Here is a 13,820-nt window from a genome sequence, read left to right as displayed (position 1 = left end):
CCTGCGTAGAAGACTTAGGACCTGCTCATTTCTACTGGGCAAGCCCTTCGGGAGCCACAAATCCAGAAGGCTGAGAATGGCTCATCTGTGTCATCCGTAGAACAGTAAGCGTAAGCGAGCAAGTCCTTGCAGCTCTGGCTGGAGCAGTTTAAGAAGTTGCTGCCTTATGGGTTGTTACTGCCCTTCAGCTAAGGTGCATGAAACGCTTCTGTGGGAACCTGTCACTGGCTTTGAGGGTAAATCAGTCCCAGAAGCTGTCGGGGCTGGCCCGGCTGGCTGGCGGGGTGCTACAGCAGGAGTGTGCTCACAGTGGAGGCTGTTGCCCTCTGCATGTATCGACTGTTTGTACATCGCAACGGGTATGAATTTATAACCACGCTTGTTATAAATCCATACCTGTTTGAATTTGTTAGGGCAGGAATGTGTTACCCATTAACTTCTGCTCACAAATGCAGCAACTGTTTTAATTTCTAAGTTAGACTTACTAAAGCTTCTCTTGATACCTGCCGTAATAAAGGCAGTGAAAAACTGCCAGTGAAAACGTAAACCATGCTTGAGCTTCTTCAAACTTAATGAGAATTGAAAAAAATAATTCAAATTCTATCTGGCGTGTAATGGAGAAGCTACCCACGGTGTCATTAAGTGGGCAGGACGTAGCCTGGCAGCTGTTTGTTTTCTCCTTTTATGCTGATTCAGCCCTGGCTAGCAACTGAAAACAAATGTCACAATTTTTTCTTTAGGAATTTGGATGATTTCAAGCTAATGTTGCAAATAACGAACTCGTGACTTCTAAAATAGCCCCCATTCATAGCTTGGCTTATTCTTCCAGGGTTTGACGGTGCTGTGTTGGGTTGGCCACTCGCACTGTGTCAGTGCTGGTCGCTTGTGCAGCAGCTTGAACTGTCTGGGGTGAGCGAGCGAATAATGAGTGTGGTCAGGCCGTCTGCTGTAGCCATGCAAGAAATACTTGTATTCAGTGCCACGGTTCACCGTAAACGAGTTGCAGGGTAAACCGTGACTTGGGTTTGACTGACCTCTGCTATGCTTCATTTAACAATAATTAACTCAACCTACTTTGCAGTCAGTCAGCAAGCAAAACTGAAGCATGGCTGTTGTGATTTATCTCAAATCTCGCATCTTTGAGAGTAAGGGATAGAACCACATATTTTTTTTTTAAAACTTTTGTTATTTTAACTTCACAAGTAGCAGGAACGCCTGTAGAGTGTCTCCATCAATACTCCCACCCCACAGTGAAGAGGTGCTTTCTCAGCCCTTCACTAAAAACGTGGAGGTGTCTCGGAGTAGTTAGCCACAGTATACTAACGAGGCAGGAATGAAATACTGGTCTGCCAAAAGTGGTTTGTGGCAGTTCAGCTTGACGGCTTTCTCACATAGGCTGGTTCCTAAGCAGAGGAAATGTAGTCGATGGTGGCTGCCTGTGTCTTGTATCATGCTATATGGGAAATACTAGGGAAACAGGCAACGCTGGGAATTGGTAGTTGATTTAAACCAGCGCTGTTGTATTTGTCTCTGAAGTGGACGGCATTGGGCTGGAGGGAGAGTTTTGGTGTGATTCTTCATGGACTGGTGTCTGAGCCAGCATTGAGGGCTTTCAGTGTTTTGTGGAAAAAGTGTCTGAGCACTGGTGAAGCAAAACTGATAAATATTATTATGCTATATCTTAAACCCACTGGATACCCGTGAGGAGTGGAACGCACCTGAATTTGATCTTACTTCTAGTATAAATTAGTGTTACACATTTTAGGACAAAGAATGAGAACTTCTGCAGGTTGATGGCTTGACAGTTTCAAAGAAATAAGACGTGGAGGTGAAAACCCGACCAACAGATGAATAAGCTGGTGATGACAAGGCAAGAAGAAAAAGATGAATGCGGTTTCAAGGTACATCCAGAGAGAGGGTTTTTCCCTAAAGAGTGCCAGCGTCCTTGATCGCTTCTGACCTCCAGAGGTTCCTTCCAGCTTTTAGGATCCTACTTGCCTTTCTTGATCATACCTGTGATGTCTCCCTCCTTTTAGTGACCTGAAACCTGCCGAAGAGAGTAACCTGACAATGATAATTGTCCAGCTCCTTTAGCACTGGTGGATGTATCACATTGGATGCTTTGGGTATGTGTAGGTTCAGCTTCCTTAGTACTTCCTTGATTAAATTTAGGTATTATAACTTGAAATGTCAGCTTTATAGTGTTAGCAAATTACATGCTTTCTGAAAAGTTCACTTGACTCTTTAATGGATTACTGTTGGCAAAATACCGACTGGATTCCTGTAACCTGCCCTTGTCTCTTTGTGAAGTTGCAGAAGGTACGTTGGAGAGTGAATGATGAAGCTGGACATAGCGAAGATTATTGCACAACCAGAGGCAGAGGTGAAATGTAGGATAAACAGAAATCTCATGGTGAGCTTAAGTGTGTCAGGGTATATTTGGTCTGCAGTAAGGTGGGTACTCAGCAAACAAACTTGTGCCTGTCAGTCTTCCTGTTACGCTTGTTAGAGATGTTTGTCGCAAGTCACTTCATAGTGTTAAGTGTTTGATGATAGTTTATGGAGTAACTAGGCAACATTTTGAAGACAAACACAAAATATAAAGGCATGCATCATCTCTGTAACCAGATCTTTCTGTGCTTACCAGTCCAGTAGGACTTGGTTTAAAGAAAAGAAGGCAAAAAAAAGTTATTCAGAGCTTGGAACTGAAGAACGGCAGATTGTCGGACCACCTGCCTGCTTCGTAATGCTGTGTAGCATTTATGACCCAATCCTGTGAACGCTGTGGCAAAATCTGTGCTGATAGGAAGGTCTCTTTCCTCCAGGCAGTGACCCACTTCCACAGAACTTGTCAGGAATTCAGTTTTTAAATGTCCTTGAATAGATTGATATTTGAGCCTGTTCACCTACAGTAGAGGGCAAACATACACAGATCGTCCAAGCCTGACATCCACAACAAACAAGGCTATCGACCAGGGAACCAGGCTTTTCTTGGTTTATGCGCTATTGCACCCGAGTATTAAATATTTTCTAAAAATAAACAAGAACCCTCCATGCCCCCGACACTTACTGCCACTTTTTGGAAAGACAACAGTTTCTCCCATTTGAGAAATATCAAAGTTGCCTTCCTCCACCCCAACAAAAGCGTCAACTTCTTTAGTTACACCAGCTACAGAAGTAAGGCTGGCATTTCATCCCCGCTGAACAGGTACTTCATGCTCTGGAGAAATAAAAGCAGGTTGATACTCCTATACATCCATTTTCATTGGTTTTTTTGGTTTTTTTTTTTTAGAATTAACCTTTTTATCTTGGCACACTTATTTCATGTTCTTACCTAAATAAAGGCTGTATGCAAAAGGGAAGGTGCTTATAGGAAGGGTGATGGGATTGCGAGACAGTCAATATTTGTATGAAAATTACTGTGTTTGACAAGAATTGTAGTTGCTGTCAAAGTAATCAGAGATATGTTAAATCTGAAAGCAGGTAATACGTCTGTGGAATTGTTTTCATAGATTTGCGTCTTTGTGTTAAGCTCAAAAAATGGCTTTCTAGTTGGGCAGTTCAGTGTGTGTGATAGCTCCAGATGGCCGCTTCCATGCGTTTCGAGTCAAATCATGAGGGTGAAGATCCGGCCATTTGCAATGCTTGAACTCTCAGTATAGTAAAGGGCAATTGGAGCAAAGACCAGTTGAGAGGGTGGGCGTCCGTTTACTGTTTTCTGATAAAGTTTCTGTGCTTGCAATGCCGCTGCCTTTGAGTTTCAGTAGGGAACTTGAAGACAGACTCTTCCTTTTCTGTTTGATTATCTTCTATCAATTTATGAATGACTATAGTGTGACCACAGCAGAACTAAGGCATGCTTTTAAGAAAAGCTGCTTTGTTAAAATACAGTAATTCTTTTGTAGACAGGCTTTATAGCTTTGAGCTACGACTTTTCAGAACATCCTGCTTGAACCAATTACCCAACAGAGTTAACAGGGTTTTTGTTAGGTCGGGTCTGTTAACTGGCGGGGAGTGAAGTCCTTCCATAGTTTGGTGAGAGAAGGGATCTGGAGTAAAATGTTTTGTATTCCGACAGTCAAAACTTCATGTTTGTTTGGTTTTATATATATACCTAGTAAGGTAAATGTCAGGATCTACTCTTACTGGATTTTCAAACAAGAAAACATGCAAAAGATGCAGCCAAGCAACAGGTGGGTTTGAAGAGCTGCCAGTTGCTGTCCCCAGAGCATATTCCTTTGGGTAGACAAGAGCAAAGTAGGTTTAAGAGAGTATAGGGAAAAATGGCTTTCAGAGCTGTAATTCTTCTTGTCCTCCTTGTATTCTAGTAATTCTCCCTGGCCTCTCCTTAAAGCATTTGCACCATTCAGTGTTGCATGACTGGGTTTCCCTAACGTGGCTGCTGCTTCTTGCAGTGGGACGTCCCTCAGCTCCACGGCAGTAGGTGTCAAATGCAGCAGCTGGCTCTTGCCTTGAGGTGCGGGAGTCACTCTCCCTTCGGGTGGAAGCAAGAGGAGGAGGAGAGCAAGAGTGAAAGAAATGCTTCGATGTCTGATACTTCCAGATGCTAAATATATAACTTGATACAGCGTAAGCCGATCTAACGATTAGCCTCTGCCAAAAGAGTAAGACCCGCTCTGATTATTCGTTGCTCCATCGCCCTTGTGCTGGCTGCTCTTTCTTTCGTTTTCCCCCCTCTTATATATTTTGATAGGATTAGTTTTCTGCTAGTATGACTCCCTGATGGGCTCACCATAGCTGGAGGTGACTACTAGAGCTAGCTCAAGGGAAGCAGTGTGAATGTAGGCTGGGGACAGAGGAGGTGGCACCTTCTGCTGGCAGCAGCTCACCTGAGCTTTTTCCACGGCTTCAGGGTGCCCAGAGCGTGGGTAGCTGGCACAAGAGGTGGTTCTCTCGCTTCCCATACACTAATTCCAGTGTTTGTGTGGCTCTGTTATAAACTGATCTGGTTGAAAACTAAATTTTGTTAGTTCCACCAGCTACGTGAGCATCACCTGCATCTGCACAACCGGCTGCTGGCTCAAAGGGAGGAATGGGATGGTGAAACTGGGCAGGGGAAGCAGACGTCAGTGGCAGCTGAAGTTGAATTACAGCGGCGGGGGAGCTTCAGCCTAAGGCTAGTGTCGGGTTGTGTTGCCTTCGTGCTTCCAAATTCTTCCATTCAAAGAGACATAGTCATCTACGGAAAGCAGAAAATCAAATTTTGTTTTTATTCATAGACTCTGCGTAATTTTCAGACTTTGTATTTCAAATTAGGAATATTGCAGTAACTCTCTTCTGTGCAACTTGATTGTTACAGTCTTCAGTGTAGTTTGAAGACCTTGGGATATATATAAATCCAAGATGTATATCTCTAACGTGAAGCGAGAGATTCCAATGGGACCCAAAGGGTTGGTCTTGAATTAAGACCTTGGTCCTCTCATTTCATCCCCCCACCACACACCTGTCTTCACGCTTATATTCATCTGACTGAGTTAAATTGACTTAGCGAGTAGCGTTGATTAGTGAGCTGAGTGGCTTTAACCTGCGATCGGGGGAGCACTGGAGCCTGCTCGGGGGACAGCAGCGGTGCTCTCGGTGTGGCAGAAGCGTGATAGACCTTTCCCTGAGCGACTGGAAGTTCTTCGTTTGGCTCAGCCTTATGATGTTGGGTTATAGGGGAGGAACTTGAAAGATGTTTATGCCGATAGCAAAAGTTGTGTTATCTAAGTCATCTTATAGGTGCTTTTCCCCCCTGAAATAGTGTCCTTTTGTGCTCAAAAGTGTAATGAACATGTTGTGACTTTGTCCAGAGTAACCTTCCAGACCAATACGCTTCCTTGGCCCTCACATGGAATAAAAAGCAACTAATGTCACATTTGCTAGTGCTGTTCACAAGAGCAATTTATTTGTGTTTCCTATTTCAGTTGCTCTAAAGGCTGGAGATGAGGATTCCCTGCGAACACATTCTGCTTCTTACTGCTGCAATGTGCTTATAAATCCCAAGGGATTTGTTGAATTGGTGTAGTCGTTATATATTCCTACAAATCTGTTTGTCAGATGTTAGAGTGCTGTTATTGCATGAAGACTTTGCTAGAGAGAGATGGTTTTGGTCTGTTCTTACGAGTCACAAGACTTATGTAGAAACTTAAGTGTTTTCCAAATATTTTTAGGTTTCCATGAACAACCATGTCAAAACTCTGTGGCTTTAATAAAAAAATTGCTATTAAAACTTCTGCAAAGGATGGCAGATTATTTTTAAGACTTAGGCACGTTCTCTGTCATAAAAACATCTGTCTTGTGGGCTGCCTCCTGCGCTTCAGCTTGAAGCTGGGTCACAGAGAATCGCAGTTTTTTTTTTTTTTTTTTGAAAGTAGTATTGAGATGCAAGTCCAAAGGTGAGGGATTTGGTGCTTCTTCCCTGCCCCGGATACCAAATGTGGCAAAAGTGGGCTCAGTTCTTTCAAAAGGCCGGCTGACGGATACGTAGGTAGTGCTCTAAGGAGCCTTTAGGAAGGGGACCAGCTGCTTTGAAATCAAGACGATGGATAAATTGTGTTGTTTGGGGGAGGAGAAAATCAAAACGAACAAACCAACCAGAAATAACTCTTCCATCTTAGTCATTTTGTCAGAATCTTTTTCAGAATGAGTCCGGAGAGATCAACTCTTCTTCTTGGGACACAAAAGGCATCCAGCAGGCGAAAATGCATAAAGCAGCACCCTGAGCCTTCAAGCTGTAATTTTTTGTTATTAAGTGCTAGATGCTGGAACTGGCAGTTAGCAGAAGGGAGTGAGCAGAAGGCAAAGCTTGAAGCTTGCTGTTGTCTCGCTTCCACTTCCATAGTTTGTGAGGTTCGGAGTCCAGATGGACACAGAAAAATGGATTGGGAGTAACACACGTGAGTACCTGGTAACTTCAGGAGCTCTGTGTCAGTTCAGGCTCCTGGACGTAGGAAATAAAAAAGCCCTGTTGAACTTGCTGGAGCTTCTTGCAATGACAGGATACATAGTTGTATGTCTGGCTTTGTAGACTTTCTCTAAGACTAAGTAGGTAAGAAAATGCATTTATACGGTGTGTCTTGCGTGTGGTGGAACACTACGTTTGCGTGGTAAACTGACAGGTGAAGGAGGTCATGATACAAAGCATTGACAAATGCCCGTTGCCTTGGAGTAAACTACTCCCAGTTTCAAGGCAAACATCACGTGTGTTCTTAAGTTCTTTTAAGAAGTGATAAACTGAAGAGCTGTAGTTTAGAGGAGACGAAGTGGCCTAGCTATAGTGACAAAATTAGAGAGAGGAGTTACTGGGAAGCGAGCAAGGGGGAAATCAATTTGTCACTGTAGAAAATGTCTCAATAAATATTAAAGCTAGGAAATACTAACTTTCCACTCTACTCATGGTACCAACTTGGCATCTATTCAGCAGTTTCTTCTAAAAGAACAAATGATTTGTACTGTCCTATGTTATCTTGATTCGTTTGCTGGTGTATGGAGTCGCCCGTGAAGCATGTGAGTCACTGTTGGCTACCCCTGGAAACGGGTCAGGGTCAGAAAGTTGCACTTTTTTCCAGTTTATGCTGACAACTGGGCAAACAGTACACCCGCCTGCCCCTGGAGTTCTGGGGTTTGTCTCCTGCTGGTACCAAAAAGTTATTTCTGATTGGACTTGCAAGACCAGCTGCTGTAAATCAAAACCAGAAGAACATAAACTTTTTTAGAGTGTTCTCCTAATGTTTCTGTTGTCGTTCTCCCACTGCTTTTCTCTACTCTCAGCTTTTTATTTCTCGCAGTCCTTCCCCCTTCCTCTTGTTTGTGTGTCTGTCCAGGAGCCTGCTCTACATCGTGCAGATGTAGGAGATGATCCGGTACCAGCCCTGCAGTCTTGTCAGAAAGAGCACCAACTTCCTGACTTTTATTTTCTTTCCCACTTGTAATAACCTAAACTAATATTCTTCTACTACTCCTACTACCATCATTCTGCTCTGTTTGTCACCCTGTAGGTGGGATTTTTGGCGCGAGCGTTGCTGGCCAGGCACGGGTAGTCGCTGGGATGCAGGTTTGACTTGCGCCTGCGGGGAAGCGCACCCCGCTGCGGTTTGTCTGCACCATGGCTAAGAGGATCCCTGGTATTTCTTGCTATTTTTGAGCAAGCTAGTACAAGGGGCTCAAAGTACAACTGTTCTCGTGTTTCCAATGTTTTTCAGTCAGAAAGCACCTCATATTTTCCATCATACTTGATGTTAAAACGTAGTCCAACACTTGCCAGCGGTGCAGGCCACGAGCCTCTGGTGTAGCCAGCTGTGGCAATGTGCAGCAGCATCTGCCTTCTTTGAAGGCATGTCCTTCATACTTTCTATTCACAAACTAATTAAAACAACAATATTTTGCTGAGACCAGGTCTCTTTTTAGCTGGTTTGCTTTTTTAGCTGCATTGTGCCTGTATGAACATAGTCTTTTGATCTGAGGTCAGTTGGGGCTGCTGCGTAGCAAAGGGATCTCGGGTCTCCCTTCCACCAGTACGGCTTTTTCTACGTGACGCTCAGGTTTTCTGACATGAGCGCTGGCACGGTTGGGGGAAGGGCAGAGGACATGACTGCCCCTTCAACAGCAGCCTGTTATTTTGGCTGCGTACCCCGTCGCCAGGCTCCTGGCAGCCCGAGCTGATGTAAATGCAGACGCCTGTCTCTGCCCTGCTCGGCAGCCCCTCTCCCTGCTCACACGGCTATTTCTGGGGCTGGGTGGCAAGCCCGCTCCGGGAGCTGGTGTGCCTGGGCACCAAGTGCTTTTGTGCCTGGGTCAGTCACATAATGGGGCAGTGTAACGGGGGCAAACACAGCTCACTGCTGTATTATTATTATTATTTATTTTTTTTACATGCTACCTAGCTAAGGTTGAACTCCTGCTTCAATACTAATGGTTATGCACTAGCGCTATGAACTCGGCTTGTTTTACATAGGTAGGGTGAACGGTTTCGCACAGTCTGCAAAACTCAGCAGCAATTTGCACCTCAGTCTAATAACGCTTTTTCTGGACCCATTTAGAAACGATGTGAAATGCCGTTTATGTTACTCAGCTTACCAGCAATGGTCATAAATGTAGTGAGGCTGTATATATGGACACAGAGCTGCTTCAAACCTATCGAGCACGTGGGGAAGCTGCCTTGTAGCAAGTGAAGCCGTGTGCTCATCCTGCTGGTACTGACTCCGTGTCCTAGGAGGAATAATGATCATCATGTTACCAACTGCTCCCTTTCTGCATCCCATCAGGGCATCGTGTCCAAGGAGAAGGGGCGCATGCGGAGAGAGGCAGGGAGTCTAGTGAAGTCCTGAGCTTTATTTACACTTGAGCAAAATAAAGCTTGACTTTATTTATTCTAATGTAATCCGTTACAAATTACCAATCAGAAAATCTGTTTGAAGTTCTGAGCTTGCAGGAGGCAATTGTGTTCTTTTGGAGCTAGTGACAAATGACTGAAGTGTAAATTCTGCATCTCTGATGCAGATTTATGAAAAAAGATGTTGAACTCATTGAAAGCCCTGGCTTGAAGGTGTTCTCCACCCGCTCTTTAACTGAAACGTTTCACTTTTTTTTTTTGGATAGATTTGAATGTTTTGATTATATAATTTTTAATATAGAGTGTATGACGATGAAATGTATTCTGCGAAGATCCTGTAATTAGGAAATACCTCTTGCAGGGTATAACTGACCTTCAGGCATTCTTTTCAAAGGTCGTGAGTGCGGCAGTGGGTGTCGCCAAAGTGCTGAGCAGCACCATATTGCAGAGCTTTGGCTCTGTTCAGTATTTCCCTGGATGTCCTTTTGACAAGTCTTTAATGAATAAGCTAAATTATGGAAGCGCTTTAGGCTTGCATGTTCATTATAAAAAAAAAAAAGAAAAAGTAGAGTAAAGCACTTGTTTTCTGGAGATGTTAGTGCTATTTCCAAGTGTCTGGTCATTAGTATTGTGTACTTGAAACTTTTTTATTTTTCCTTACTTAGTACTTAAGATTTTAGATAATTTGATTAATCTGGGAAAGGGTGCATACAGAATAAAAGACGTGGGGCCAGCTTTGTCTGAAAAATGTGCTTAAAACTATTATTGTGGATTATTATTTAATTTAACCAAAATTTTGACTTTATTACATGAAAGGGCAGAACTTTTAGGAAATTCTGAGCTGTTGGTTGAGGCCTGTGCGTGTGAACTGGGATGTTTAAGGGATATTATTAAAATTGCTCGAAAGTATCATTATAATTGCTCAGCTGAAAAACGGATTTTTTTTTTAAAATATTCATTTAAAACTGTCTTACAGGTTAGAGGATAACATAACAAAAGACTATAACCGTGTTTGTTCTTGTTTTGCAGACCGTGAGGACCAATCAATTCTCTGCACGTAAGTGACCGCTTTTCATTTGGCCATTTTTTGACATCCGGATTGTGAAAGGGGTCTCTGGTACAGCTGGGGTAGGCAAAACTGGGTCTTCAGCCTTGGCAGCCAGAGACTAATGGTTAAAGATGTAGCACAAAGTGATATTTAATGTGGGGATATATTCTTTTAGTGCTGTAATTCACCTTATTGCAAGTTTTATAGGTATGTGCCGTTTAAGAAATGTAGTTTAAAAATGTCAGTCAAGAGACCTGAATCAGAAACAAAAAGCTTTAAAAAGTGCCCATCTGTCTGAAACGCTGGGTTGGAACTACTCGAGGTGTAGCGCCCGAGGGGGACATGAATCAAAAGCCCGTGTAGAAACCCTGCTGAGCACCAGCTTGGCTTTGGGTCTGCTTCCAACAGAGGGCTCTGAACAAGCTGACACGAAGGTTTCCTTTTGCTTTCTCTCTGCACCTGAACTTGCCTCACCCAGCAGCAAACTGCCAGCTTCAGCTTCATTTTCTCTGGGATCTGGAAATGCAATGGTGAGGTAGCTAGAAGAGTATGAATGCACTTCTGGGCCTATGACACCGTTGAGCTGGTCTCTCCCTGCCGTTAAAAGGGGTGATCCGGTTCCTCTCCCCACAGGCTGTGTGTTTCTGCAGCCTCTTGCGCCAGCCCTGGGGCTTGGTGGTCAGTGTTCAGAGAGCGAAGCTGGCAGAAAACTGACGCTGCCACAAAATGCTGCTTTTCATCAGCCGAGTTCTCCGGGTCTGCGCTCTGTGGGCTCAGAGGAGCACTAGCCTGGGGCAGGAGCTGTGAACACGCAGGCGGGGAATGGTCCCTGTTGGTAGCAGCCTGGGGCTTAGGATGGTTCGTCTGGGTTGTGAAACCACTCCTTGGCTCCATTCTGAACCTGCTTGCAGCCAGCAGTCTTGGGTATAACTGAACGTGTTCAATTATCTGAGGGGGAGAGGGAAGGTACGGTAGCTCTCATGCCTCTGGCTGGGTTACGTGATCAGTTGACCGTGCTGTGTGCCAGTGCATACCGGCTGCATTGAGGCCATAGTTTGTGAGGATGCCTGCTCCCTGAAATAGCGCAATGGTTAGATTAATTGCTAAATGCAGATTAATTGCTGAACTGACCTGGGTTCAGTTTCCTTCTTGACATGAAGGGATTCAAATCTTTATCTCCTGCTTCCTACAAAAGTGCCTTAACTATCACACTCTACACAAGACTGAAGGTGGATCCTTTCAAGCCACACTTTTTTTTGAACTATGGATGCTATGGTACAAGATTCGTGGGGCCTAAGGACAGAGAAGCAAATACAGTTCTGTAGCTAAGATAAAAGTTGATCCAGTTAACACAGGCTTGTCTAGGTCTGTGGTCTCAGCTCTTAGTGGGACTTGTGTTTTCATGTGATGACTACTTCATATGCCACGTACAAAACAGCCCTCAAAGCAGGGCCGGGATCCCAGAGTGAAAGAAATGCTTTGTTCTTGCGTGTCTGTGGATGCTTTGACAGTATGTGCTTGCCTCAGGTGAATTTTTTTGAAGTAGCTTCATGTTTTGTGCCTATGCATGAACCTTGCACTCCTTTACATGGTCAGCCGAGACCACAAAGGTTGGGATGGCAGTGCTATAGGATTTAGTGAATGGCTCGTCCGTTCATTTGCAAGTTGGAAAGCCTTTGCGTTCTCTTGCCTTCAACTTTGTTATTACCTCACCTGTAAGGTCACCATGAGCTTTTCATCTAAAGATGTCCCTGCTGACTGCAGGAGGGTTGGACTAGATGACCTTTAAAGGTCCCTTCCAACCCAACACATCCTATAATTCTGTGATCCTTCAGTACTGAATAGGCAATTGAACCCTGGTTTATATCTGGTACGGCATGCTTCAACGCCAAATATCTGGATCTTGTGAGACGTTCCACATCTTGGCGTGGCAGTGGATAAGCTGTTTGCTGGACGTCCATTTGCAGAGAGGAGCTTGTTTCCAGATGGGGAGGGGTGGGGAATGGAAACACTTCCTTACAGGCAGACCTCAGGAGAATGTGACTATAAGCAGTACCGAAGCCTGGAGCTGCTGGGGACCACTCTGAGTACAGTCCTAATATTAAGACCCTCAGAGATGGTCCTGAGGACATCTCTTCTGTTGCACCTGTAAAATGCTTGGTGACAAACCTGCTCCATGTAAAACTTCAGAAGCTACTGCGAAGAAGAAGCCGTGAACAAGACATCTCTAAAGGACTTCAACACTATCCTGGAATCGTATGACAAAACGAAGTATTGAAACTGTTAGTACCATGACACTGGACAAGTTTTGCTACCTTTAATTTCAGGGTCTTGGTTGCTCAAGTGTTAAAAGCTACACTGAACAGAAATGTGACAGAGTCTTAAAGCCGAGTTTCTAAACAACTGATTCCAGGCTCTGTTGGCTTTAACTTGCTGCTTTAACTTGTGTTTCTTGATGAAATGCTTAGGCAGCAGCATAAAGAAAAACAAGATTTAAAAAAAAATAAAAAATCAATGTCACTGAACATAGTTTACAAGGTAATACATCTTTCCTTGGTAATGTGGCCTCAATTAGGAACTGCAAGGCATCGCATCTCCAAACTGGCCATACAGGACCAAAGAACATCCAGTCTAGGTCAGATCTTTTGAGAATATGAAGACACGTGATGTGATAGATGCTAGGATCCAAGGTGTTCCTGTCATCTTGAACACCAAAGTTTCACCATAGCCCAGGAGGCCTTGCTAATGCTGTCTGACCATCAGCACCGTGTAGATGCTGCCTATAAAACAGGATAGTAGGGGTTAGCAGACTGCTGTTCAGGATAATAAACACTCTTCTCTTAAAATAGGTTTGTCTTGGGCTGCTTTTCAGTCCAATTCAGTGCCATCAATACCATCTGTATTCCCCTGCTTGTATCTTTTGAACAAATAGACCATGAAGACAGCTGTCTGCTGTGGTACCGTCCCTAACGTGATTTCCCCCGTGGGCTTCATGGGAGAGCTGTGTTCGTTTGTCACGTTTGCATTATAAACTCCGTACTTGACATCTGGGTGGCTGAGATGCTAAATCCTCTTCATGAATGAGACAAGGCCATGGCAAGCTCCTTCGTGTAGCAGGCTAAAAGGAGGTCTCGTATGTTTTGACCAAGAGTGGGCTAGTATCCAGAACTTCTGTTGCATTGCTGATTCTGCGGTGAAAAGGTAAACTCTGGGTGTTTCCTTTCCATGCCACTGGTTTTACAGGTCTTAGACTAATGCAGGAATAAATAAGGTGGAAGGAGTGTGTCTCAACTGCACCAGAGGTGGTTTCAGAAACTGCTTTGGCAGTTCATAAAAGGCTTGAGACATCTTCTCGCTCCAAACTTGTTGTCTCAGGACCTGGGTCACCTGATTGACTCCAATCTTTAGTAGAGCTGAAAGTCCTCGGAATGCTTTTGC

The 13,820-nt window shown here is 44.1% G+C and overlaps 1 protein-coding gene across 2 annotated transcripts in view; it reads left to right on the top strand.

Annotated features, from left to right (window-relative positions):
* MYH10 (myosin heavy chain 10) overlaps positions 1-13,820 on the top strand; it is a 110,406-nt gene that overhangs the window by 28,560 nt on the left and 68,026 nt on the right. For both annotated transcript variants that reach the window (XM_054222071.1, XM_054222070.1), the window contains exon 4: positions 10,364-10,391. In XM_054222071.1, the coding sequence (XP_054078046.1) occupies positions 10,364-10,391 (28 nt within the window). The remainder of the gene's footprint in view (positions 1-10,363; positions 10,392-13,820) is intronic.

This window comes from Rissa tridactyla, chromosome 15 (assembly GCF_028500815.1).
Source record: "Rissa tridactyla isolate bRisTri1 chromosome 15, bRisTri1.patW.cur.20221130, whole genome shotgun sequence".
Taxonomy (NCBI): Eukaryota; Metazoa; Chordata; class Aves; order Charadriiformes; family Laridae; genus Rissa; species Rissa tridactyla.
The sequence above is the reverse complement of the archived record's forward strand: the minus strand, read 5'-3'. Positions and strand labels throughout refer to the sequence as shown.